At 52.4% G+C, this 27,598-nt stretch overlaps 1 protein-coding gene across 1 annotated transcript in view; it reads left to right on the top strand.

Moving 5' to 3' along the window:
* OTOG (otogelin) overlaps window positions 1-27,598 on the top strand; it is an 83,328-nt gene continuing 55,730 nt past the window's right edge. The window contains exons 1-23 of the mRNA XM_027979353.3: window positions 1-227; window positions 666-726; window positions 892-952; window positions 3,727-3,805; window positions 4,708-4,800; window positions 4,962-5,116; window positions 7,601-7,719; window positions 9,165-9,370; window positions 10,205-10,335; window positions 10,609-10,715; window positions 11,118-11,227; window positions 11,619-11,747; window positions 12,608-12,716; window positions 12,982-13,028; window positions 13,510-13,655; window positions 15,827-15,959; window positions 16,836-17,013; window positions 18,680-18,804; window positions 19,686-19,898; window positions 20,478-20,670; window positions 22,015-22,089; window positions 22,325-22,368; window positions 23,863-24,016. Coding sequence (XP_027835154.2) covers window positions 131-227; window positions 666-726; window positions 892-952; window positions 3,727-3,805; window positions 4,708-4,800; window positions 4,962-5,116; window positions 7,601-7,719; window positions 9,165-9,370; window positions 10,205-10,335; window positions 10,609-10,715; window positions 11,118-11,227; window positions 11,619-11,747; window positions 12,608-12,716; window positions 12,982-13,028; window positions 13,510-13,655; window positions 15,827-15,959; window positions 16,836-17,013; window positions 18,680-18,804; window positions 19,686-19,898; window positions 20,478-20,670; window positions 22,015-22,089; window positions 22,325-22,368; window positions 23,863-24,016 — 2,765 coding nt within the window. The 5' untranslated portion in view covers window positions 1-130. The remainder of the gene's footprint in view (window positions 228-665; window positions 727-891; window positions 953-3,726; window positions 3,806-4,707; window positions 4,801-4,961; window positions 5,117-7,600; window positions 7,720-9,164; window positions 9,371-10,204; window positions 10,336-10,608; window positions 10,716-11,117; window positions 11,228-11,618; window positions 11,748-12,607; window positions 12,717-12,981; window positions 13,029-13,509; window positions 13,656-15,826; window positions 15,960-16,835; window positions 17,014-18,679; window positions 18,805-19,685; window positions 19,899-20,477; window positions 20,671-22,014; window positions 22,090-22,324; window positions 22,369-23,862; window positions 24,017-27,598) is intronic.

Below are 27,598 nucleotides of genomic sequence, written 5' to 3'. Positions count from 1 at the left end.
CAAGGGTATCCTGGGGCAAGAGAGCAAGAGGCCCGGCAGCTTCCAACCAGTGGAAGTGTGACTCTACCTTCGCCGGAGAGGGACTCGGACCCGGTCCTGCGCTCAGGCTTCCCAGTCCCCGCGCGCCCCTATGGGGGCCCCGGCGCCAGTGTTCTGCCTGCTCCTAGCTTGCGTCTGGCTGCCCCGGGGTGAGCCAGCGGGGGAGTTTCTGCCCCTGCAGTCTCTCGGTGAGAAAGGTGTGGACTAGGGGAGGCCCGGAACCTGGGAGAACGTTTAGAGGGACAGACTTGGGCCAGCTGGAGAGAGGGGAAAGAAAGAAGGTTTGAGGGAAGGCAGGGGGACAGCTAGGGAGTGGGTCCAGGGAGCGGGACCGCAGAAGGAAGGAAAGGCCAGCCGCAGTCAGGGGAATGGCTCTCAACCTGGGCAGCGTGGAAGAGATCCAAGGAGGGGGAGCCAGAGAGAACTGGGGCGCAGAGTAAGAAGGAGGAGGGAGACCCTTGTTGGAAAAGAGTCCCCAGGGAGGGGGAGAAAGGATTTGAGAAGGCTGCAGGGAGAGAGAATGGGGGTGACGCCAGGTATGAGAGAGGTTTCCCAGCAGGTGGGGAACGGGGTGAGAAGGGGTGGGAGGCATAACTTGAGTGGAGAGTAATCCCCTCACCCCCTAGCCGCAGCACCCACACCCCGGGGCAATGCAGAGCTGCAGCCTGAGTCAGCCCAGGATCCCAGGTGAGTAGGCAAAAACTGGTAGCTACCCTGCTCACTGGTTCCATCTTCATTCCTGGCATGGGTGACCTCAGGGGTTAGCACAGGGGATGGGATGGGCCTGGGGGTGGTAGGGGGGCATGGCCCACTCCTCTCCCTTCACCCACACCAGGCTTGTTTCCCACCTAGCCACAGCCATCAGGAGGCAGTCCTTGCCATAGAGGATGCTGCCACGGTGATGGAAGGCCAGGTAAGGGGAGGTCTGGGGAACAGGGCGCTTCACTGGGCAGGGGCTTATTTCTGTCTGGTTTGAGGCTGTCTGGGAGCTTTGTAGGTGGCAGGAAGTATGTTTCTACAGTTATTCAAAAGGTAACCAACAAGATTCTTAGTATGTGTCTGAAGAATGCAAATTCATAGGATATTTCTACTTCCACTTTCCTAATCTCTTGGGGCGCTATAGCCAACTTTTGTTTATTTATAAATTGTGTTTTAGAGGAAGAGGGCACAGAGTCGCCATTGGGAGACAGCTGAGCTCTTTCCTTTCCTGGGTGAAAGTGGGAAGATGAGGGTTTGGGAGAGTGGAGTTCTCTATTCCCTGCCTGGCCTAAACCCTGTCAGAGGTCCCTCTTTATCCCCTGAGCAGTGCCCCAGCAATGATGCTTTGAGGGCAGTGACAAAACTGGGTCACCTGGTGGGGCCTGCAAGGAAGGGCTGGTTGAGAAGCAGAGCCATCCTCTAAGTCCTGACCATTCCCTGTTGCCCACCCTCCCCAGGTCCTCTGTGCTTTATTACTTTTTTTTTTTTTTTTGATTGAAGGATGATTTTCTGTCATACATCAGATCCTCTGTACTTTAGGAAGAGGTGGTGCTTTCCTCTATTTGCCAAACTTCGGTCGGTCCCTGGATCAAGTGACTCAGGTTCCTTTTCTAGTCCTGGCTTGCGTCTGTCTCCTTTCTACAACCACAAACATGATACAAACACAGCCCATCCGATAGCAGGTCCCCCAGAGAATCTTGAGCCTCAGTTCACACACCTTGGCCCTTGGGATCTGCTCTGGGGAGCTCCTTGTGCCAGCAGGATGGAAGCATCTTTTATAAAAGAAAACAGTGTGTCCCAAATACCTGCCCTTTTGAAATAGATATGAAGATCCCAAGGAAGGAGGAGGCATGCTTACTTTCGAATGTCTGGATTATGTGGGGGTTTTGTATCTTTTTTTCCCATTTCTCCAGGCCCCAGATTGAACTGAAAGATAATGTCGTCATTCTTTTTATTTAGTTTTTGTTTTATTTTTAAAATGTTTTCATCATTCTTTTTATGGATGGGGACACTGAGGCAGGTGGATGGTTTGCCGGGCCTTTAGGGCACAGGCAGATCAAGGTCTTCTAGCTAGCATGTTCTACCGCATCATAAATGCCCCCACTGGACTCCAGGGATCCCTGTATTTTAATGGGGTAGTGATCCTCCTACCCAAGCACTTCATTCCCCTAGAGGGCTTCTTGCCTTGCTGGATTCCAGGGTAGGCCTCCCCTTCTTTTCCTTGGGGAAGCATCCAGGCCAGGAAACCCCAGTAGGTTTCTCACATTACTCCTTAGAACAAACATGGGGCTAGAATGGCCATCCTTGAAGGCCACTGGAGTTGGAGGAGGCTGGGCAGGAATAAGGCTACTTAAAAAGTGGCCTGTCACTTGGTCCTGTGATTTAGTGTATTAATAAAGAAGCACAAATATTACCATTACTCATTTTTATAAAATATCTGATCACTGCATTGCAATATGTTTGATTTCCTTTATAATCTTATGTTTTATTTTATGTATTTAGAAACATCTGTTGCAAGAAGGGGCCCATAATTGTCACGAGATTGTTAGAGGGATTCATGGCATAAAAATGATTAAGAACTCCCCATCTATACTGAAGATGAATCATTTGGAAAGGATTTAAATTCTTCTCCAGAAATGGCCTCAATTCGTTGCAGCACAGGCCAGGCAGGAGGTGGAGAGATACAACCCACAGGAAGGACAAAGAGCTGGGGTTGGGCTCCGGGGACCAAGGGTTCTGGATACTTCTGTGTTTCTAGTCTTTTTTAGATGCTGGGGACTTAGCTCAGGGGTGAGGAGGTGACAGTGAGGGAGAAAATACATGAGACAAACACCCTCAGTGTGGTTAGTGCCTTGTCAGCCCTGTGAGCAAGATCACGTGCACCTGTTCCCTGTACTTGGGCCAGGCTGGGCCCTGAGTCCCAGAAGTTGTACAAATGAGAGGACTTAGGCCCTGAGAGTGAGGATCCTACTGTGCCAAGGGTCCCAGTCCTAGGTGACATTAGACCCTCAGGCTGGAGTGCTGAGAGGGACTGAACACAGTGAAATGATGTTCGGGAAAGTCCTGATTTCAGATGTTCATATCTCAAGAGACCATGGGATGGGGTTTCTGGTCTGGAAAACAGGATCTCAGCGGGGCTTTGCCTTTGTCCTCAGACGTGTGGTATCAGGGAGAGTTCTGACTCGGATGAGTTCTGAGAATGGCGGGTTGTGATCCTAGAGGCATTTTTTTTGTGGATAGAGCCCAAAGATTGAGTTGGGGTGGGGGATGTTCCCCTGCCCTGGATTGAGGGGCTGCCTTTGTTTCCCAGCTCTGCCCCTTATGGTTTCTGTGGTGAGGAGGTGTTGTGTTTGTTCTCCAGACAAGAGGGTTTTGTGCTGGGCTGTGGAGCATACACAGGTTTACTAGGGAGGGAGTTGGAGGCCAGGGGACACTGCGGAGGGGGGAGGGGAGGGGGTTGTGTTCAGGCTATAGGCCTCCCCAGCCTGCCAGTGAGATGCCACTCGGGAGGGTGTAAAGGAGGCCTCACGCCACCTGAAAATCCTGCCTCCAGGCTTCTCAGAGTTGGGCTGCGTAACTGGGGCACCCAGCAGCAGAGGGCCTGCCTCCCTCCAGGTAGTGAACAGGAAGGGCTGTGACCTCCAGGAAGCCTGCCATCCCTGAGGTCAGCCCTTGATTGAATTCTTTTCCGTCTCCTCTCTGTAAAAGGAGGAAGCTGAAGTCCTGGACTCCTTGGCTATGTCTTCCTGGGAAAGGCGGCTCCATCGGGCCAAATGTGCACCGTCTTGTAAGTGCCCCTCCTTTCCTGGGGCTCGTGGGAGGCCCTTGCCTGCAGAAAGGCCTGTGAGGGAAGCCCGGGGCTTGTCTTGGGGCCTCCTGGGACCTCTTTTCCCTGCAGGGGTTCTCTTTCCACCGTCCCCAGCCCCAGCATCCAGCTCTACTCTGCTTTCTCCTTCCTGCCTGAGGAGTGTCCTGTTCTCACGACCACGCCCCTGCGGCTGTTCCCCCTCACACTGTCTGACTCCAGTGAGGCTGAGCTTCTTGTTTAGTGGTGGTTCTCCCCCTGGATCTCACTCTGTGTCTGTAGCCTCTCTCTACTATTTTGTGGCCTCTCCCCTCACCTGGTCTCTGTCTGTGGTCCCTCTTCTCACACTGTGGCTCCCTCCCTCGCCACACGCCACCCTGCTTTGTCCTCTCATCCTCGGCGGCCTTCCTTTCTACTACATTCCAAGGGCGAGGCCCCTCCGCTTCCCTTGGTTTACGCTATGGACTCTTCGCCTAAGCTTATGGAGCGATGAGGAAGAGCAGTCCATGAAAAGCTCTGGGCAGGCTCCTGCTCACCCCTCACGCTCCGTGTTCACAGCTTTGATGCCTGGTGGCCAGGAACTTTTAGCTTAGGAAACTGAAGGCCTAGGTGGGGCTGGCCTGGGGCCATGGATACATACCAAAGGTCAGTACTCAGACTTCACGGCCTATTAGGGAGAGGGTGGGGCAGCTGTCCGAGGCACCCTGCTCCTGCCCGCATCAAAGCCAGCTCCTGAGGAAAGTTGGGGCTCGCTGTGATGGGGATCTGAGTTCCATGTCGCTCTGGGAGGGCGGGGGCCTGGGGTCCCATCGTGACGGAGGTGCTGCGTCAATGGATTCTGCCATTCTCAGCTTGATGGGCGATGCCTTGCGTCCCTCTTGCAGACTTGTTCTCCTGCTTTAATGGGGGCGAATGTGTGCACCCGGCCTTCTGTGACTGCAGGCGCTTCAATGCTACCGGGCCGCGCTGCCAGATGGGTGAGTCTGGACTCCCCTCTGGGAGGGGCCACGGGTTTAAGAAAATCTGTGGACCTGAGACTCAGGGGTCTGGGCTAGAGGGAGTGGGCATGGAACCCACTAGCCTTGGGCTCAGTGTCCACTGCTGCTGCACAGAGATGCCGTTTTTGTCCCTGGCTCAGTGTACAATGCCGGCCCTGAGAGAGACAGCATCTGCCGGGCGTGGGGACAGCACCACGTGGAGACGTTTGACGGCCTCTACTACTACCTGTCTGGGAAGGGCAGCTACACTCTGGTGGGGCGCCATGAACCTGAGGGGCAGATCTTCTCAGTCCAGGTGAGGTGTTCACTGCCCCCTGCCTGTCTGGGAGGGTTCCTCTAGGCCCTGAAGGCTTGGCTGGCCTGGGCTCTGCTCGGCAGAGTTAAAGAGGCTGGCACTTTCCTTCACCCTCCCAGCTCCTGCCCAGGGCTTCTGCACCTGGAGGCAGCTGAAGGCTCCCTGGCTCTCACTCAACCTCTCACTTCTGGTTGCCCCTGGCCACTCATTCACTTAGTCTCTCATTCACCAAGTGTTTATTAAGTGCATAGTTATACTCATTTCCTGGCACAAAGCCTGGTGCTGGCCCTGTGGACAGCACCGCAGATGTGGTCTCTGTCCTCATGTAACTTACAGTCTAATGGGAAAACAGACATCAAGTCAAATGAATCATGTCAAGTGTCACTGAGTGCAATAGAGGAGAATGTCAAATGGTTAGAAGAGCATGTGATGGAAACCTAACCTTGCCTGTTGGGAAAGATGGTGATCAGGGAGGGCTTCCTGCTGCAGGAAGTGATATTTACGTTGGTATTTGAAGAATGAATTAGAGCTAGACAAGTGAAGGGGTAGGGACAGACAGGAGAACACTCTAGGTCAAAGGAACATTGGATGCTGTGGTATGAACCTTAGATAAGAAAGAGTGTGGTGCCACAGAGGAAATGGTAGAGGTCCTGAGTGACTCAGCTTAGGGTGACCTCTTCTAAGAAGACTTTTTGTATGCTCTGACCTCCTGAGTGGGCTCAGGGGCTCCTTTCTGTGGAACCAGAGTCCCACACCATTACCCTATCATTGTGTTTCTTTTACAAAAATCTGTTTCTGGGTTGGTCTCCTCTTCAGATGTAAGTTTTCTAGGCAGGGATCGTGTCTTTTCCATTGCTGTTCCCAGTACCTGGATTAATGCTCAGTAGAAGCTTGTCTTGTGTATGAACACATTTGAGAGTCACAGTCTCATGGTCAGACAGATTTCACATTTACCCTGTGTGTCAAGTGGGCAGTCGCCTGAAGGTATAGTCTCTACCTGGAGAAGAGTCTAGCCGGGGGGGCTGCTCTGCTGGAGGGCACCTTGGCCACCGTGGAGTTAGGCTGAGAGGTTGGGAGATGGGGGAGAGCATGGTGCTCAGTGTCACCCCTCTGCCAGCTGGGTGTGCCCCTTCTGTCTCAGGCATAGCCCTGCCAAGGGACTGTCTGGGGGCCAGGCCCTGGATGGACCGGGAACCCTGACCCTCTTCACCTCAGAGTATCATGGGTATCACACATCATGACTGTATCATTTCATGGTGGCTCAGATGGTAAAAAAAAAAAAAAAAAAAAAAAAAAAATCTGCCTGCAATGCACGAGACCCAGGTTTGATTCCTAGGTTGGAAAGACTCCCTGGAGAAGGGAATGGCAACCCACTCCAGTATTCTTGCCTGGAGAATTCCATGGACAGAGGAACCTGGTGGGCTATGGTTCATGGGGTCAAAAAGAGTTGGACATGAATGAGTGACTAACACACAGGCGTTATGATTACCTAGACCAGTGGGGTGCCACACACTCATGAGTTATGAAATGTGTAAGTAATAAGTCATAACCAGCATTAAAAAAAAGACAAAATAGAATATAAATAGAAAATATTATAGGAGTGCTTTGCACATCAATAGTGGTGAATATTATTTTGTAAAACTTTTTGTTTTATTTATATGTGTATATATTTCTCACTATGGGTCATGGTTGCAAAAGTTTGAAAAATATTTAGGCTATGGGATGGCTTTCACAGGTCCTACTTTTAGTTGAAATGGCTCCAGCCTGCCTAACCATGTTTAACAATAATCTAGTGGAAGGTTTGTTCACTCATGGGATGGATGTTCACATTTGGCAGAGATACATTTCAGACTTTTCCCTAAACTCTGCGAGCCCCTGCCTGCCTTCCTTGGGTCCTGTGGCTTTGGAGGTGTAGGTTCTGTCTGAGCCGGGGCAGAGGAGACGCGCATGTGTCAGGCAACTCAGGAGTGATACGTGTGGGGGGCAGCTAAGCCGCCTCTACCAGGGTGGTGGTGGGAGTGTGTGTTTATAGTGTGAGCATTGAAAGTGTGTGCCCTGTGAGTGAGTGCCCTGTGATGTACCTATTTGAGATGTGTGTTGTGTTCGTTATGAGTGTGAGATGGTGTGAGTGTCTAACTGGGCTTTCAATCTGATGGGATAAGCTGGGGGGGATAAACAAAAAAGTCCAGAAATAGGGAGACAGCACGGTTGGATTGGAACCCTGGCTGTGCGTGTGTTACCCGTGTCACTTCACCTCTCTGAGCACGAGCCACCTCCTCTCTGAGGTGCAGGTAAAGATAGCTCTGACCTCCCTGTGGTGCTGTGGGGCCTGGGAGAGATGACAGAGGACAGGTGCTTGGCATGCAGCGGGCAGGCAGTCCAGCATTGGTGGGAGCTCAACAGGGTGCCTCTGGGCCCATAGCCGAAGCTAGGGGCCAGGTGAGTGGCAGGAGGTTGCACAGTGGCCTCTGAAATCCCCCCCAGGTGCACAACGACCCGCAGTGCGGTTCCTTCCCCTACACCTGCTCCAGGTCGGTCAGCCTCTTCTTTGCGGGTGAGCAGGAGATCCAGCTGGCCAAGGAGGTCACCCATGGAGGCGTGAGGTAACTCCAACACCTTCTGCCCTGAGCTCCCCTACTCCCTGGCATGGGTGGCGGGAGAAGGCTGAGCATCTGCCCTTCTCGAGTTGTTTTCTAGGGGCAAACAAAATCTCCACCACTATGGCAGAAACATACTGGCAGGTCAGCTGGGATGCAGAAAGACGAGTCCCTCATGATTTTCTGGAACTCTCAGGCCCTGTGGGTTTCCAGACAATGCATTCTCAGGCAATAAGCGAAGTTTCCCAGAGCTGTATATGCATTATTAACGGGTTTTTGCTTTCACAAGTTGAAGGAAATCTTCCTGAATGTATCCTACATAGTTCAAGCCTCATCAGAGCAGACTTTGAGTACACTTTCACCCTTTTCTGATGGCATGGGGTCATTTGAATGTCATTTACCTTGTTGGGACCTCAGGGATGACTGAGGGACTATTTAAGGGGTGAAGTCCCAGCTTCCTACATCAAAAGTCCCCAGACTGTGGTCCTTTCGGAAATCTTTCTTGCATCTCTTCTTCACTGGCCTCTCCTTCCTTGGCTGTCCACTGCCACTTCATCTTGCTGTCAGGGGGGCCCTCCTGCACTGACCCTTATCCCTTTCTCATTTCCTGCTTCAGACCTGGAAACTGGGTAAGCAAACTTTCTCGTGCTGAGTGTAGAATTGAAGATCCAAAGTGTTTCCCTGTGAATGAAGCCTTGGTAGATGGCTCTTTTGGTTCCAGCTTTGACTGGTTAGACACTCCTTTTGCTTTCTTCCTGATTTTCAGCTGTGTTAATGTTGCCAAATTCCAGATTGGCTAAGAGAGTCTGTGCCAGTAAAACAGGGGAGGATATCAAGATTGCTGGAGCCCTGAACTCTTTCCTTCATGTCCCGTTTGTCTTCTCTCTTGGCTTTTCCTTTTTCTCTTCCAACTCCTTTCTGGCTTCCCACCAAAAATATAAGCAAAGTGGATGTCTGTTTATACCATCACTCCTGTCTAGGAAAAGGAACTGGCAATTTCAGTCACTCTAAGATTTATTCCTGCCAGAGAAATTGCAGTTTTATTTTTTAAGTATTATTTTCTGCTTAACTAACTGCCCTTTATTTATTGAAATACCATCAATAAAATATATGTTAATAATTTTTGTATAAAAGGTCACCACTATTAGTGCTCAAAATCCCATGATTGTCCTCACTGTGATACCAGATATCAAGGGAAATTATAGTTTTGAAAAGCAACTTTAAAACTCTGAAAACCAAGGAACCCCTTTCTAACTATGGACTTCCAAGCACCCAAGAAGTCAGGGGAAAGGAAAATAGGGGCCTGAGACCCTGTGGTGTCGGTGGCCAGGGGCTGAGGCTGATCCTGTGCACATGGTGGGCCCTGCGGGTAGAGGCTGGTGGTCCCCTGGTGAAGGGCCTGGGCTGGTGGAGGTGATGGATGCCCTGAAGCTCTGGGCTGTATCCTGCAGGCTCCAGCTGCCTCAAGTGATGGGGAACCTGCGTCTACAACAGCTTGCTGGCTATGTCCTCGTGCGGCATCAGTCGGCCTTCACGCTTGCCTGGGATGGCACCTCAGCTGTTTACATTAAAATGAGTCCAGAGTTCCTAGGCTGGACCCATGGGCTGTGTGGGAACAACAATGCCGACCCCCAGGATGACCTGGTGACCAGCTATGGTGAGGCGCAGGCCAGGTGGCCTCCAAAGGGGTTTTGGTCAGGGTGGGGGATAGGCTGGGCTGGGAGGAGTGGGAAGGGACTTGGCACAGAACCCTGGGGTCATGGTATAAGACTGGGGGGAGGTCAGAGGCCTCTTCCAAGTCTGTTTTAACCTGGTTTCCGCATTTTCCTCTGGACCTCAGTTTCCTCATTTGTAAAATAGCTGTAATGAGAATTTCTACTTAGGTTGTGTGAGGATCTAATGGACACTTTGCCAGGTGATGCTGGCCCTGCAAGGTGTCTTGGGGATGGAGGGGCTGAGGGGACTGCAGGGTGCAGGGGCCAGAGGGAGCCAGGGAGAAAAAAGTTCCAGCTAGAGAGGCAGGAAGTTAAAGTGAAGAGTTTAGACCAAATCATAGCAGCTCTGGCCAGAGAGAAAGTGACCTGTGAGCAGCCGCAGCACACTGAACACTTTACCCGTAGCGTCTCGTGTAGTCCTTGCAATAAATTCACAAGGGGATGGTTTGCCCTATTCACACGTGGGAACCTCATGCTCAGAGAGGCATGAGAGCTTGTTCAGACTCACACGTTCATTCCCTCTCGATGGCATGGTGCTGCTTTTCTGAGTTTAGAGCGGCAGGGAGCCGCTCCCTGGAACCTTGAGGGTCTTGAGCATTCTTGACTATGCTTACCAAACAACTCTTTCAGGAGAATGGCTCTGTAGGGAAATGCAGACTGAGATGGTAGCTCAGGAGGCTGATTTTTCAATGCCTTGCCTTTCTCTTGGCATCTCTTCGGCTCCACCTGCTTCCCCTCTGGCCCCCACCTGCGGTCATGCTTCTTCTGCCCTACAGGGAAGCTGACGGACGATGTGGCGGAGTTCGTGCATAGCTGGCAGGAGCAGGCTCCCAACCAGCCTCCAGGTCCCACGACCTCCTCCCTGCCCCGCCCCCCATGCCTGCAGCAGAGCCCGGGAACCATGCAGGTGTGGCTCCTGGTCTGACCCCCCTACTCCGGCCCCCTAACCCCAACCCTAGTGTCTGGCTTAGGTTGGTTCCCTGTCTACTTCTTGGATAGTCACTGGCTGCAGGGGACCAAGGTTGTGGACCCAAGGGGTGTCCACACCCCTTCCGTCTCCTCTCCATCCTCCTCCTTCTCTCCCTCGGGCCCAAGTGGGGTGCTTCATGGGACTGGTGAAGTCAAAGGGCTGCGTGTGGCCCTGCCAGCCTCCAGCTCTGGCTCCTGGCCCACGCCCCAGGGTGTGTATGACCGCTGTGAGGCACTGCTGAGACCCCCCTTTGACACCTGCCATGCCTACGTCAGCCCTCTGCCCTTCATGGCCAGCTGTACCAGCGATCTCTGCCAGTGAGTGGGGACCCAGGAGCAAGGGTGGTACTGGGCTGTGGGGAGACCTCTCCCAGTAGTGGGTGAGGGCTCAGCACGTGGGCCACTGAGCTTGACGATCCCAGGCAGTAACAGATATGCTTCCCAGAGTTCTGAAATGCTTACATATCTGCACGGGTGGGACAGACCATCTTCATTCAATCGAGGCCCAGAAATGGGGCCTGACCACCCCTGGGTCTCATCAGTCAGGGGCAATGCTGAGACGAGAGCCCAAATTTTCTGACCTCCGGTCTAGGGGTCTGTATACCTAGCTGCCTCCCCTGGCTCCCTTTCCCAGCTGTCGAGTCTGAGCCCTGGCAGACTCTATTGGGTGCTGGGGGCTGGCTGCAGGTTGAATCTTATATCCTCGGCTTCCGTGCACAGGTCAGCAGGCGATGAAGCCACCTGGTGCCGGGCACTGGCAGAGTATGCACGGGCGTGTGCCCAGGCAGGTCGGCCACTGCAGGGGTGGAGGAACCAGCTCCGGTCATGCAGTAGGTGCAGCCTGATTGTGGGCAGGGAGGGATACAGACAAGCTCTGTTCTGAGGCTGTGGGTGGCATTCCCAGGCCTCAAGTCAATGTCCTGTCCTGCTGAGAACCACAGTGATCAAGAGTATTAATCCCTGAGGTTCTATCCCCATGAGACAGATGGGAAAACTGAGGCTCAGAGAGGGAGGGACTGACCTGGGGCCACCGAGTGTGATGAAAGTGACTCTCAGGGTCTCCCAGGTTCTCACTTATTTCCTGGCCACCCAGCGCTCCCACTGGGACCAAGAAAGCCCTCTTACCCCCACCCTAGGGCTTGGGTAGGCCCTGGTTGTGTCCTGGCAGAGCTGGGGCCAGAAGGGAGCGGGCAGGCCATACGATGCTGCCTTCTTTCCAAGTGGTGCTCTGCAAGGAGAAGGCCTTTGTCTACAATGAGTGTGTCGCCTGCTGCCCGGCCTCCTGCCAGCCGCGGACATCCTGTGTGGACAGCGAGATAGCCTGTGTGGACGGCTGCTACTGCCCTGACGGTATGCTAGTGGTTCAGTGGATGCCCGGCAGCATTTCTCTGGCCTGGCATAGAGGAGCGTGAAGCCAGGGGTCAGAGCATGTCTGTTTGTAGAATGAAGGAAGGAAGGAACAAACAATACATGAGCGAGTGAATGAATGGCTTAAGGGAGGTAAGGGTAGGGGCAGAGCCGTAGCTCTTGAAGATTCATCAGGATATTTAATTTCATTGAGACTGAGCTTTTTAAGGTGTGTAGATGGGGACAAGTTATTCAGTCATTCACTTATTCATTTATCACACGTATATTTGTTTAAACTTTCATCCGTGTACTGCTTTTCATGGTGTATAAATCTGCAGCACATCTAATGGTGCAGAACTTGCTTGGTGAGGATGAGATAAAAAAATACAAAGATACAGTTGTTGACTTTAGGAATCTGAGTCTGGTTGCAGTGATGACACTTACACATATAACTCCAGTCTGAGGCATAATATGGTGAGGACCAGCTCAGGAGTTCAGACAAGAAAAGATACAGGAATTCATTTGTAGGGAGAGATTATCAGGGAAGGCTTCCTGGAGGAGGTGGCCCCTTAGCTGATTCTAGATACGGTGACAGGCTTCTGAGAGATGGAAAGGAGAAGCTAGTCAGTACACACTTTGTGTGGGGTGAGTCATTCTCAGAGCAAAGGTCTGGAGGTGGGATTATTTGCTCAAAGGGGATTCAGATCTGGCCTGAGCCATGCATTTACACTGGAGAAAGTTTGAAAGTGAGCTGGGTGGTGAGAGAGTGTGGATGCGTTGATTTTTATCACAGGCCCTGGAGAGCCATGATAGGTTTGTGAACAGGAGGAGGTGAGTTAAGTGGGCCTTTGCTGTCACCCTAGGGCTGATCTTCGAGGATGGGGGCTGTGTGGCACTGGCTGAGTGTCCCTGTGAGTTCCATGGGACCCTGTACCCGACTGGCTCTGTGGTGAAAGAAGACTGCAATTCCTGGTCCGTGTCCATTGCTGGGGAGGGGAATGGTGACCTCTGGGGCTTTCCATCAGGGCTACCCCTCCACAGTCTAGGAGCCTGACCACATGGGGCACTCACTCAGCACCTCTGAGTCACAGATCTCATCAGATCCACTCTGTGGGTGGAATCTCCACCCATTTTAGAGCTGGGAAGACTGAGGGCTGCGAAGGAGCTCTGCAACCCTCTAGCATCTATCCTAGCCCTGAAGGGCTGAGTCCCTACTCCCTTGGTCTCTGTGTTTCAGCACATGCACTGCGGGCAAGTGGATGTGCAGCACGTCTGTCTGCCCAGGTACGTCTGGCCCCACTTGGACTCCACCCCTTTTCTCAACCCCTCAGCTTTTAGGGCCGGGGAGCTCAGAGGGCCGGGCCTGCTGCTGGAGTGGGGCGCTCACTCAGTCCCATTGGCTCCGCCTGCCCCTCTTTGTGTTCTCAGAACTGCTCAGACTGATGAAGGGTTTTGTTCTGCCCTGGCAGGGAGGGTTTTTCATGGGGTCCATCCTGAGTGTAGCGGGCTTGGACCGAGACTGGCCTCCATGCTCAGGGCCTGGTCTCCCATCAGAGGAAGAGGAGGGGAGAGCTGCGTCTCTCTTCAGACAGACCTGGGGGACTTCTCCCCAGTAACCGGGGCTCTCAAAGGGAGGGCCAGGGCTCCAGGCACCCCCTGATTCCTGAGGATGGGTGCCGTCTTCTCTGGGTGCTCAGAGCTGCAGGGGCAGAGGCACACCCTGTGGGGCAGCCTCCCAGGTCAGCTGCCTCTCTCTGCCGCTCAGCTGAGTGTTCAGTGACTGGTGACATCCACTTCACGACCTTCGATGGCCGCCGCTACACATTCCCCGCCACGTGTCAGTACATCCTGGCCAAGAGCCGCTCCTCGGGCACCTTCACAGTGACGCTGCAGAACGCTCCATGTGGCCTGGTAAGGGCTGGGACCCCAGGCTCCAGCCAGCCAGCTGCCCCTGACTGCCGCCTCCTAGAGAGGCTGGGGCTTTAGGGCAAGGGCTCAGGTCCTCCCACAGCCCCACCCTGCTGTCTGTTGTTTCTGGGCAGAGCCAGGGGACAGCAGACTGGGTTCTGGCTCCAGAGCATCTGTTGGCTGAGTCACTTCCCTGTCCTGGCCATTGTTGTTGTTGTTGTTGTTTTTTTAATTTATTGAAATACATTTGATTTACAATGTTGTGTTAATTTCTGATGTACAGCAAAGTGAGTCATTCTTTCTGGTTTTGTTTTCTAAATTTTACTGGAGTATAGTTGATACACAATGTTATGATAGGTTCAGATGTACAGCATCGTGATCCAGTTATACGTATACATATATTCACTCTTTTTCAGATTCCTTTCCCATATAGGTTATTACAGATTATTGAGTAGAGTCCCCTGTGCTATGCAGTAGGTCCTTGTCGGTTAACTATTTTATATGCAGTAGTGTGTGTATATTAATCCCAAGCTCCTAATATATCCCTCCTTCTATGCCACGTTTCTTCTTGGCTAACCATAAGCTTGTTTTCAAAATCTGTTTCTGTTTTGTAATTAAGTTCATTTATATAATTTTTTAAAAATTAGATTCCACATATAAGTGATATCGTATTTGTCTTTCACTGACTTCACTTAGAACGATAATCTCTAGGTCCATCCAGCATTGCTGCAACTTGCATTATTTCATTCTTTTTTATGACTGAGTAATATTCCTTGTATATACGTATTACATCTTCTTTATCCATTCCTCTGTCAGTGGACACTTATATCGCTTCCATGTCCTGGCTATTGTAAATAGTGCTGCAATGAACATTGACAGGCTTGTATCTTTTCAAATTATGGTTTTCTCCTGGGCTGTGTCCATGAGTGGGATGGCTGGATCATATGGTAGTTCTATTTTTAGTTTTTGTAAGGAAGCTTCATACTGTTCTCCAGAGTGGTTGTATCATTTTACGTTCCCACTAACAGTGTAGGAGGGCTCCCTTTTCTCACACCCTCTCCAGCGTTTACTGTTTGTAGACTTAGAGCATATTTTTTAATGTGTGGCTGTGCTGGGTCTTCGTTGCTGCATGCACAGGCTTTTTCTCTAGTTGGGGCGAGCAGGGGCTGCTCTCTGGTTGTGGTGCACCGGCTTCTCATTGCAGGGGCTTCTCTTGTTGCTGTGCACAGGCCCTAGGACACATGGGCTTCAAGAGTGGCAGTTCCCCGGCTCTAGAGCACAGGTGCAATAGTTGTGGGGCTCAGTTGCTCTATGCACGTGGGGTCTTCCCGGACCGAGGATCAAACCCTGTCTCCTGCATTGGCAGACGGATTCTTTACCATTGAGCCACTGGGGAAGCCCTATAATCGTATTGTATCGATAGTATTACTACGTGTTATATTATTGTTGTGATTATTTTTGCATTATTATTATCATTCCCCAGGATGCCCCTTCCTATTTCTGCAGGCTAAGTCTCGTTAGCACCCTACACCTGTTTTCAGCACTGATCACAATTAACCAACTTTGTAATCTCTTATTTAAAATCTGTATCCCTCACGAGTATGTATTCTTCATGAGGTCAGGGAGTATATCTATCACTTTCATCAGGTATGATTGTGTGGAAGGGAAGTATAAATGGACCCAATGTGTACTGCCCATTTCGGGGATGAGACCCCGAGGCCCAGAGAATATTAGCTCATTTCCTGCCTGCTTATGAGTGGAGCTTGATATTCCACAGGGTGTGACACATGGAAAGAGCTACACAAACACTGATAAAAGGATGAAATTAAAGTCCTGCGTTGCAGTCAAGTGGGGAGGCCAGTGTTTCCGAGACTGGACTCTGAGCCATCTGGGGCCCAACTCTGCTCTGTGCCATAGCCTGAGGGTTGACTACCACTTTTATTTGTATTAGCCTAGTTCTGCCACTAACCTTCTCCAGCCTGGGCCTCTGCCTTCTCATTCCCCAGATCAGAGCATTTGGTTAGAGGACCCCCTAATGTCCCTTGGGTCTCTGACACTGTGAGGAGCTTGCCCCTGGCCTCAAACCGTGCTGAAATCCCTGCCTTTGGAGGGCTCTGTTGGGCTCAGCAGGGAGACAGACTAACCCTCCCCATCTGGCCTTCCTCTCTCACTAGAACCAGGATGGAGTCTGTGTCCAGTCAGTGTCCGTGATTCTGCATCAGGACCCTCGGAGGCAGGTGACCTTGACCCAAGCAGGGGATGTTCTTCTGTTTGACCAGTACAAGGTCACCCCACCCTACACAGACGGTACGGCCCTGGTGGACAAGAGCTAGCTGAAAGTTAGCAGCCCAGGCTCTTCTGGCAAAAGCATTGCTATATGGGCAAGAGCCCACATTCTAGTACTGGGTGAATCAGGCCAGGGGACACCTTGGTCCCAGGAACATGGACTCTGGCCTTGTAGAATTGTCTCTGCCCCCCCTGCAGTGGGTTTCATGGCAGTATGATGGCTTCTCCTAACTTAGGGATATTAATGGAGCTCTCTTCCATCTCCACTCTACTATTATCCTTTCTGATTTCACAAGGGCTTTGTGATAGCTTGTAGGAAGCACAAAATCTAACAAAAATGGCAGAACGATTAAGAAATAAAACAGCATCAAAAGAACTAAAAAGAATAAGGACTCAAGGCTGAGAAGAGTGAAGATGCAAGGGGTGTAAAGGGGTTTAAAAAAAAGCAAGTCACAAAAGATGTACAATTCACTACAACTAAATCTAAATTTTAAAATGGCTACAATTGAATCTGAAATCATATTTTCACCTTCCTAGTGGCCACTGTGAAAAAAAAAAACAAAAACCGCAAAACGGGTAGTTACAGAATTCTTTTTTGCTAGAGAAGGAAACATACCAGTTGCTTAGGGAGGCAAGTCTTCAATTGGCACTGAATGCCAGAAGAAATTTCTCATTTGGGGCTGCTGCGGTAGCTTCTCCCTGGGTCCTGATTTCATCATTGACCGGGATTTCTTCAGGGCTCCCCAAACCAACCCAGAGCTTCACTTCTTTGTGGCAGAGCTTTACTGTGTGTGAAGACTGGGCTGGGTATGGGGTGAGCGTGGGCTATGCAGGTGATGGCGGTGGATGGGGTGATCTTGTCCGAACTTCCTACATCCCTTCTCCTTCTGTGCCTAGACGCCTTTGAGATCCGGAGGCTGTCCTCGGTGTTCCTGCGCGTGAGGACCAACGTGGGTGTGCGGGTGCTCTATGACCGTGAAGGACTGCGGCTCTACCTGCAGGTGGACCAGCGATGGGTGGAGGACACCGTGGGCCTCTGCGGCACCTTCAACGGCAACACGCAGGACGATTTCCTGTATGTGCCCTGTCCCGGAACCGGAAGGAGAGGGGGAGGCGGGGCCCTAAAGACTATGTGCCTCTGGACACTGTCTAATATTTCTCCAGAACCCCCATGGGTTCTCACTGTGTAAAACGTGCATCGTTGGTTGTTTATTCCTCTACATTTAAATTTAAGTATGTTTCTTTAGGGCGTCCCTGGTAGCTCAGCTGGTAAAGAATCCACCTGCAATGCAGGAGACTCTGGTTCGATTCCTGGGTCTGGAAGATCCTCTGGAGAAGGAATAGGCTACTCCCTCCAGTATTCTTGGGCTTCCCTGGAGACACAGTCAGTTAAGAATCTGCCTGCAACGTGGGACACCTGGGTTTGATCCGTGGGTTGGGAAGATCCTCTGGAGAAGGGCATGGCAACCCACTCCAGTATTCTTGCCTGGAGAATCCCCATGGACAGTGGGCAAAGAGCCGTACAGGACTGAGCGGTTAAGCACTGCACGTGTTTCTTTAAGGCAGGAGTTCACAGTCTTTCTTGTGCCAAAGAGTCATCCCAAGAGCTTGTGAAAATGCTGACTCCTCGGCATTACACAGTTTGGGAACTTGGGAGGGGACAAAGTCAGACTTTCCAGAAAGGAAAACAAATGATTGATATTGACGGCTGGAGGTTCTGGTCAGTCCTTCAAGTTACATGCATTGGGTGATATAGAAAGAAACGTGAGAGGCGTTCTTCGGCCAGAAATGAGAATTTGTTTGGAAAATCAAGAATACAAAAAACTTGAGAGCTTTTCCATGCAGGTACATTTTAAAATGTAGCATCCTACTCTGCCTTGCCTGGTGGACAGCGCCTTGCCTGGTGGACAGCGCCTTGCCTGGTGTCAGGGCACCTGGTCAGAATGAGGGGAGCAGACCGTGTTTATTTAGTGTGCGTGCTGCTTGCCGTACGCCTAGCTGTGACTCCTGGGTGGAAATAGTGCTCTGTGTAACTTGTATTCTCACTGTTCTGGAGCAGGAATGTGCATGTGGTGGGCGCCAGGCGGAATTTGCCCCTCATGGACCTATGACCTCTGGCCATTGTACCATCTACACCAGTTCAGTAACCCTTGGAGACTGATGATATCTAGGAAACTTGAGTATCTCCCACCTTTTGTTGCCCCTCGTGTGACTATTTCCCACTTGGAGGGGGGGGGAAAGGAGTTTGGGGGAACTGTCCATGGAGGAGGGTGAAAGAAATCCTTACTCGATGAAGTTTGGTTCATGGTCTCCCTGTTTATCTCCTTCTGACATGAAGACCCAAGGGTGGGTAGGGAGTGTGAGCTAGTGTATGGCCCCAAACCCATATGGAGCCTGTTAAATGTGATGTATATATGTATGCCTGCACGTTTGTAATTGTATGTGTTTGAACGTGTCTGCGTAGATCTCCTTTTTGTTTGCATGTCTGTATATATTTGTGGTGTGTGTGTGTGTGTGTGCGTGTGCGTGTGTGTGCTGGTGGTATATGTGAACCTATGAATGTTATATATGTGGGAGGATACGTATGCATCGGAATGTGGGTGCTCACGCTTTATGTTTGCCTGTGTGTGTGTGAACATGCTTGTGTACGTGGGCAGGTGCACGCTTACCTGGGTGTACGCTGTGTGTTTACTTGGGTGCACATGGGCCAGTGTGTGAATGTGGCTCTACCGTGCCTGCAGGTCCCCAGTGGGTGTGCCTGAGAGCACGCCACAGCTCTTTGGCAATTCTTGGAAAACACTGTCCGCCTGCTCCCCTCTGGTCTCTGGCTCCCCGCTGGACCCCTGCGACGTGCATCCGCAAGCCGGTGAGGTGGTTGGGGGGCGGTGGGTAGGATTGGTTTGAGAGAGATGAGCTGGGAACCTGGGCGTGAGGAGGTTGACCACGTTGGGTAGGAGTGATCAGAAAGGAGGAGCTGTCGGGAGGGGACGGGCCTTCCTTTCTGGTGAGGATCAGGCAGAAGCCAACTTCACGTTCTGCCCCTGTCACCTACACGCACACTTGTACTGGCTCCCCCATCTCAGGGCAAAAGTCCAGGTCCTCACAGTGGCCCCGCCAGGCCCTGCACTCTCCTCCCATCCCCATTATCTCACCTTCTCCATGCACCCACCCTTCACCTAGCTCAGCAGCACTGGCCTCCTTGCTTTCTTCTGACCCAGCCTGGTCTGTCTCCTCTCCAGGTCTTTGCACTTGCTGTTCCATTCTCCTGGAATGTTCTTTCCTCATAGACACATGCCTGACTCTCTATCTCTTTCAAGGTTTTAGTCTAACAACGTCTTTCCACTGAGGCCTTCCGAACCACTGGGTTTAAAATCACAATTCCCCTCCATCCCCACCTTGCAACCCCCATTTTCCTTCTCAACTTTCTCTCCTTGGATTCTTTACTTTGAAGTTACTGTTTAAGTTGTTTAGGGACGGTCTCCCCAACCCAGAATGTCTCCTACACAAGAGCAGGGACTTTTGCCTGTTTCTGGTTTTGTCCTCGCCTGTGACTCCTGACATGAGGAATGCATTGCGTGAGTGCCTGCACATGCTCACGCACGTATATACCGCAAATATATACACATACACGCATGCGCACACACTCCTGTGTACAGTCCCTGCTGCTGTGGGGAGGCAGGGAGAAGCTGGGGCCCAGAGCACCAGGCAAATCAGACCCCTGACCCTCGCCCGTTCATCTGTCTCCAGCCTCCTTTGCCCTGCAAGCCTGCAGTGTGCTCACGGGGGAGCTGTTTGCGCCCTGCTCCGCGTACCTGAGCCCCGTGCCCTACTTTGAGCAGTGCCGCCGAGATGCCTGCCGTTGTGGGCAGCCCTGCCTGTGTGCCACACTGGCTCACTACGCCCACCTGTGCCAGCGCCACGGGCTCCCCATTGACTTCCGTGCCCGCCTGCCAAGCTGCGGTGAGCGCCCCACACTAGTGTGGCCCTGGGACGGCACTGGAGGAGCTGGAGCTCCAGATCTGAGTGTCCACCTGCCCCCGCCCCCTGACTGGCTGTGGGAGACCCCAGGGAGTGGGCTGGTGGCCAGATAAAGAGAGGGCAGCCCCAAGTCAAGTCCCCTGAGAGGCTGCGGTTGATCTTCACAGCCCATAGAAGTGAGAGAGGCAGAGTGTGTGTGTGTGTTTACACACCTGTGTATGTGTGTCTATGTGTGGGGTGAGTGCAGGACTATCGGGACGACCTCCGCTCCCCCCACAAAATCACTACCTAAGAGGAACGCCCTGCAGAGAGAAGGAAATGCCAGTGATAGGGTCCAGGCTGAACTTGGGAGATGGGATCTACCTCTGCATCTCTGCCATTCCGGGGCAGTGGGAGGCAGACTGGGTTCAAATCCCAGCTGTAACCTTGACCTGCTGTGTGACCTTGGGCGAATGTCTTAACTTCTCTGGCTCTGGGTTCTCTTCTTTATGATGGTGACCCCACTCCACAAACTTATGGGTGTGTGAGGGAGGCAAAGCACGGTCACATTTCTCCCTACAGCGCTGTCCTGTGAGGCCACCAAGGAGTACAGCCCGTGTGTGGCTCCGTGTGGACAGACCTGCCAGGACCTGGCTGGCCCTGAGGCCTGTGGGGTTCATGGTGGCAGTGACCTCAGCGGGGACGAGTGTGTGGAGGGCTGTGCCTGCCCACCAGACACCTATCTGGACACCCAGGCTGACCTCTGTGTCCCGAGGTGAGGAGGCTGACTTGAGCTCTGTGTCAGGGGGCAGTGAAGCTGGGGGTCTCCAGAGCATATGAAACTGGGTACCTGCCTGGGCCTCTCCTGTGCCTACTTCATCTCAGTCGCAGGGCAGGCCTTGGAGGATAAGCTGGGCTTGTCGGACGCCCTCCCCACTTTCCACCCAGGCCTCTCTCCCCAACTCTGGCTCTTGGGTCCAGTCTGACTTTGCCACAAGACAGGACAACCCCACAGAGCCGAGGGGGTCTCTACCCTCATCTCCCCTCTCCTTCCACACATCTCGATTGATCTGGTATGTTCCAGACATTTCTAGACAATTCAGCAACAAGCAAAACGGAATCCTGCCTTCATAAGAACTCACATTCTAGGTGGTGAGACAGATAAAATAAGCAAATAAACGAAACTTAATGGATCTGGTGGTAACAAGAGCTACAGCGCCAAATACAGCCGAGCGAGCCCGGGGAGTCCTGGGGAGGGAGGGGTTGCTCTTATGTCACATGAGGTGAACCTGGGAGAAAGGCCTTTCTGAGGAGCGGCACGTGAGCGGAGATTTGAGGAAGGAGTGCTCCAGACGAAGGGGACTCGGGGAGCACCCTGAGACCTGGCTGCGGGCGTTCTCCTTGCAGCTGGAGGGCAGAGTGGAAGGGGCAGGTGGGAGGTGGTGACCTCACAAGATCTTGGGGTTGACTGGCAAGACCCCAGGTCCCCTCCAGGCCTGTGTTTTTTTTTTTTTTTTTAATTTGTAAAATGGTATCACATTCAGCTGAATGTGGGGGACATCAACATGAATGATGGGGGACATATCTGATTCACTCAGAGCCCCTTTTGAGCTGGAGTCCTCACTTGAGATCCAGATGTGCGCCGTGGCCCCACCCCTTGAGGTTGAGTGTTGTGAGTGAGGGGAGCCTGTGAGGGTTATGTGGGATGGAGGAGGAGTTAGGGAGGGAGAAGATGGGGAACACTGGGGTTGGATGAGTACAGACAACCCATCCAGCCCTCAACTGCTCTGTTCCAAGGCCTGCACTTGGCTGTAACCAACTGTTTGAGGTATGGGAGGAGGAAACACAGTCTTTGCCCTCAAATGACCTACAAAGAGGAACCTATGAAGAGGGTCGCATAAGGATCCCCACTTAACAGACCCCCTGTAAAGAAGAGAAAGGGGGTGCCTAGCCTGATGTTGGGGGGGCCTATACCTGGGTGTGGTATAGGCACCGAGCTATCAGAGCAGATGTTGGGTGTGAATGCCCCTGGCTGGCTGCAGGGCGGGGTCCCTGTCCTTGGTGGTCCCTGCCCTGACTCCGGAGTCACCTCACCTTTCTCCGTTCCCGGCTTTTCTAGGAACCAGTGCTCCTGCCACTTCCAAGGAATGGATTATCCCCCTGGAGACAGCGACATCCCAACTCTGGGCCACTGGTGAGCTTTCTAGACAGCAGCGTTATTATTCCTGTCTTTAAATGGAAGTTGCTGACTAAAGAAAATGCAGCTGTGTGGAACTTTCCATGAAGTGACAGCCTCCCTCTCTACAGGGAGCCAGAGACAGCAGTGGGGTGTCTGTCTGAACTCCGCAATGAGCTGAGTGCAGTGACTCGGGGTCTCTGGGCCCTGCAGTGACTGGTGGGCTGACCCCAGTGCTTCTCTCTCTCTGCAGCCACTGCAAAGATGGAGTCATGAGCTGTGATAGCGGAGCCCCGGGTAAGGGGGATCGGGAGGGAAGGGGCTCCTTCATGGTGGTGGGATGGGGGAGAGGAAGGTTGGGAGCTTGAGGACAGGCCAGGACGAGGAGAGCCTGCCCCAGGTCTCGTGCCAAACCAAGCTTTCTGTAGTCCTTGTCCTCTCGGGAAAGGCTGCAGCTTAGAGCATGGCGTCGTGAGATCCTGTCCCAACCTCAGCTCCACTCTAGAGGCTGTCCCTCCTGCTTGTCAAGGAGATGCCGAGACTCTGTCTCCCTCAGGGGTGACCAGCTGGGATATCTGGGCAGTCCTGACCTCCCCTGGATTTCCTCCATCTGAACCATCACGTGTCTGCTGAGGCTGACTGTATCCAGCCCATGTGGGATGTGGGGCCCACAGCAGTGGGAAGGATAGGCTGGGTCTTTGGGACCCTCACAGGCAGTGGAAGTTGGGGTGGGAGTGCTGGATGACACAGTAGTGGATTGGCCGGTGAGTGTCTTGGATGGGCAGGGAGCTGGAACCCTTAGGGAGGGCCTTGGAGGGCAGAGGATGCTGCTAAGTATGGAGACAAGCACAGAGAAGATCAGAGAGTAATCACATGGCAGGGGGCTAAGAGCAGGGCCCCCAGACTCAGATAGCCCTGGCTCCACATCCTGCCCAGCCCTCCCCACCTGTGCAGCCCTGAGGAACTCCCTTCACCGCTCTGAGCCTTCCCTTCCTCTCTTGCTGTATAACCTGGATGCCTGCCTTCTTCCCACGTTTCCTGGGTATCCCTGAAAGTGTGCCTCTTTTTGTAGTTCCTGTCCTCAGATTTCTTCTCTTTGGGACTTTTATCTCATCTCCTGTGTCTGTCCCTTTCTCTCTGTTCCATCCCAGGCTTGGCATAGAACTCAGCCCTGTTTTATTGATTTCCTTAAGAAAGATCGCTTGCATGGTATAAGTGTACAAGGCCAACTTGTCTGAAGGCTCTGGGAGAGAGAGTGGGTTTATGTCACAGAAATACAGGTGAACGGGAAGTTGACTTTCTGTTGTTAAACGTTCCCGGCCACTTTGTCACACTGCGTGGCTGTCCGCTTCCTGGCTCCGCTTCTGGTCCCTCTGGGATGCTTCTTCTTTCTTTATCATGTCTTTTGAAAGCAGAAGTGGCTTCTCTCTGTCATATGGGAAAGCGGGAGATAGTAACACCTCGCAGAGTTGTGGCAGGATAAATAAGAAAATGCAGGTGAAGAGCTGGGAGCAGTACCCATGAAAGGATATACCCGGTGATTGGTACCAGTGGTGGTTGTCCTGGGAACCACAGTCGTGTGCTCCTGGGAACCTGAGGGATGTCTCAGGGGCAGCCTGGGCAGCAGAAAGCCTCAGAGCCCCATCTCTGCCTGCATCCCCCAAAGGCTCGTCCCCAGGTCTCCCTGCCCGCCCCACCCCCTGCCTCCCAGGAACCCACCCCAGGCCCACGTGTCGCAAGCATCCTTCTGAGGGTCCAGGCTCTGGCCAGCACCACCCTCTCCTTTTCCAGCTGCTGCCTGCCCAGCGGGCCAGGTCTTTGTGAACTGCAGCGACCTGCATGCCGACCCTGAGCTGAGCAGAGAGAGGACGTGTGAGCAGCAGCTGCTGAACCTGAGTGTGCCAGCCCGTGGGCCCTGCCTCTCAGGATGCGCCTGTCCTCAGGGGTATGTCTCCGTGTTGCCCTGGGTTTCCATCCCCGAAAGGCTGGCAGAACCAGGGACCACAGGGTGGAGTGAGGGGCAGAGAAAACCTCACACAGTCTTGCAGGGAGGCGCCAACCCAGGGCTGCCCAGGTACAGCGTCATAACCAGTGAGGAATCTGAGAAAGAACAGGAGGGCGGGGAGCCAAGCCGGAGTGGTGTCTGCCTCCCTCTGCTTTTCACCAATGTGTGATCTTAGACAAGGAAGGGGCCTCGCTCCTCTGAGGCTCAGCTTTTCATCTGTAAAATGGGAAGAGTAATAATACCTGCTGCCTCAAGAAATGGTTGTGAGAATTAAATGAGGTGCTGAAGGGGACGCACTGGGTGGGTGCCAAACCTGCCCTAGAGGTCTCATGGGCTGAAGACCATGAGAGAGGAAACCCATGTTTAGCTCTCAGCCTTCCTCCCTGCAAATTTCTGACCAGGCTCAAGCCTCACCCAGTGGAAGCTGTCTCCCTCCTGGGTGTCTGAGATGCTGACACCACAGCTGTGTGATCTGCCTGCACTGACTTTATGGGTTGGCCCATGGGTCTTCTGCTTGCCAAGGTGACTGCAAGGGCCCAGCGCCTCACTCTGCCCACTCCTGATGCTGGTCTTACTTCAGGTCTAGGCTGAGAAGACAGCTGGGTGCCTCGTCTCATGACTTGGCAGCATGGGGCTGTGTCCTTCCACCTGTGCAGAACTCAGTGCTCAGCTGGGAGTCCCAGGCCAGGCCTGGTGGCCAGAGAAAGTGAGAAGAGGGTCAGGGCTTCTAGGGTGCAGAGGGCAGGGAACGTTCAGCTGGAGTTTTGCTATTTATAAAACACTTTGGTATAGTGATGTCTTTCAATCGCAGAGCATCCTTGGGAGAAAGGAGGGGGAGGATCATTATTCCAATTTTGCAGATGAGGAAATTGAGGCCAAGGGTTGGATGGAGGGAAGTGGTCTGCCCAAAGATCCATGACCCGAATCCGACTCTGCTTAGTCCAAACCCTACCCTTCGGAAAGGGCATGCTGGCTCTGGGAGGCCTGGGTCTAGTCCCCTTCACAGAGGTCACGATATAGGTCATGAGCCTGCCGTTTCCCACACAAGGGCATCCGCAAGGGACCCCTGTGAGGTCTGGAGAACTCGCACAGGATCCTAGACCTGAGACTCTGCATTTCTATAAATAACAAGCTCCCACGAGGTGCTGATGTTGCAGGTCTGGGGGCCATACATTGAGGAACAAGCCTGTAAAGCAATGCCTGACATTAGGGATTAGTTTAACTCAAAAGATCCTGAAACCAGAGAGGGGTTCCCTTTTCAATCCCCAGGCTGTGAAGGGTAGGCTAGGATGTGAAGGTTTCCCAGGGCTGGGTGTCCTTTGACGAGTGACATGACCACTTGGGCGACAGTCTTCTTGCCTGTGAGGCCCTGCTGCTGTTTGCAAGACTAGTCTGAGTGGACAGTACCTGAATCTTCTTCCTCTGCTCCAAGCCTCTCAAGGTTCAACCCATGCCCTGGTGCTGTGCCAAGAGCATCCACAGTCCAGAGGGCTTAGTGTTTGTCACTAGCTATGTGATCTTGGACGAGTTGCTTAATGTTTATGAGCCTGAGTTTGCTCATTCTGTGACTTGAGGGCAGTAACACCCACCGTGCAGGACTCTAGTGAGATCTGATGAAGACAGCAGCTGTGAGGAGCTGGGCACACTAAATTCTCCAGAGAAGCTTGTCTTCTTCCCCTTGTTAGTGCTGAACCCCTATCAGCTCCTGGCATCTTTGCTGTAGTGACTCATGCTCTGCGTTAAATGCCCTCTGAGGAGTTTCCGCACTCCACAGGGGCTTGTCAAAGGGAAATTGTTACAGTCGCAACTGTAAAGGAAGGACAGGCACTTCCTGGCATCATGGAACATTCTCCTGGGAGCTGGGATAGGGCTGCCCGTGATAAGTAACAACCCCTGCCTGGGGCCTTCTGGGTCCCTGGTCCCCCTGCCACCCTCCTTAGTGTTTCGTAGAATCTCTGGGTGTGTGTATTGCTCCTGGGCCCCTGCAGGCATCTGGTGCTGTCTGTGCTGCTCCCAATTTTTTTGGAATCTTGGTGCTGAGCCAAGGGCTCTGGGATCACAAGGCAATGTACCATAGTGGTTAGGAGAATGGACTCTGGGGTCAGGCTTGTGTCCTGATTCCACCTCTTACTGGATGGGCCAATTAACTTCCCTGAGGTTCAGTTTCCTCATCTGGAAAATGGCACAGAGTAAGCACTCTCTATGAGTGATAGCACTGTCGTCCTTTACTTGGATCCTATGCATTTGCAAATGCCCCTGAGGAGAGACTCCCTTAGCAGTTAAGGAGAAAGAGCAAACTGAGGCCCAGAGCTCCTCCCTGCATATTCCTGTCTGTGGTGGGCACACAGAAGGTGCTGAGGAAACACACAGGTCTGCAAAAGGCCAAGAGGGAGTGGTGGATGGTGGGTGGCAAGGAAAGGCCTGAGGGTGAGGATGGAAGGTGATGAGCCAGTCCATCACTGGTGTCTGATTCAATTATGAGGAAAGGAAGGACAAGAAACCAATATTTATTGTGTATCTACTAAGTGCTAGGCAGTGTGCCCAGGTCTATAATTAAATTCTCTTAATGACCTTTGGAAGAAGGTGTCATCATCCCCATTTTACCTATGAAAAAAACAGAGACTTAGAAAGGTTAAGTGGCCTCAGGTAGAACATTGTGGATTAACCACATGCTTTTTTATTTTTTCCTGTCACAACCACAATGAAATGTTGGTAATGGAGTAAAAAGAAATGTATAACTCACCAGGGACAAAGGGAACGAGAATGGGATGACAGTGGGATGAGATGGGCCAATAGTTTTTGAAGAAGGAACCAGGGTGGCTGTGTAGAAACTCACCCTGCAGAACAGAGGTTGACGCTGATGCTTGTAGAGGGGAAGGCCAAGGAGAAACAGGCTACATGGTGTAGACAGCTTCAGGAACAGGATGCTCCAGACATCTCAGAAGAGGCAGTGGTGGGAGCAAGACAGTGGGATATGTGGCAAGTCTGTGTAAGCAGCAGTTAAATGTCCAGATTCCCTTACCCCATCCAGCAGGAGAAAGAGAGGAGGAGTTTCTAGAAAAGTCAAATCAGAGATTTTGCTCTTGGGGACAGAGGCAGGTATGAGACGCAGAGTGACGACAGGGAGATGAGTGAAAGCCAACTGCGGCCCAGCCCGCTTCCCCAGCTTAGTTCTTGGGATGGTGGCATCAAAGTTTTTGCCTCTCAGGTCAGAAATGGAAGAGGATTCTAATCCTGAAAATTGGCTGGGCAAAAAAAAAAAAAAATTTCTCCAGAAACTGACATTTTGGGGCATCCTCAACAAAATGGTGGGCCCCCCTTAAATATGCAGCTTCCAATCAATATGTACGTAAAACACACAGATCGTAAGTATACAGTTTGCTGTGCATGGGAGCTTGGTCGCTTCAGTAGTGTCCGACTTTGCGACCCTATGGACTGCAGCCCTCCAGGCTCCTCCACCCATCGGATTCTCCAGGCAAGAATACCTGAGTGGGTTTCCATTGCCTTCTCCAGGGGATCCTC

Source organism: Ovis aries, chromosome 15 (genome assembly GCF_016772045.2).
Source record: "Ovis aries strain OAR_USU_Benz2616 breed Rambouillet chromosome 15, ARS-UI_Ramb_v3.0, whole genome shotgun sequence".
Lineage (NCBI taxonomy): Eukaryota > Metazoa > Chordata > Mammalia > Artiodactyla > Bovidae > Ovis > Ovis aries.
This window is presented reverse-complemented; position numbering and strand designations above follow the sequence as displayed.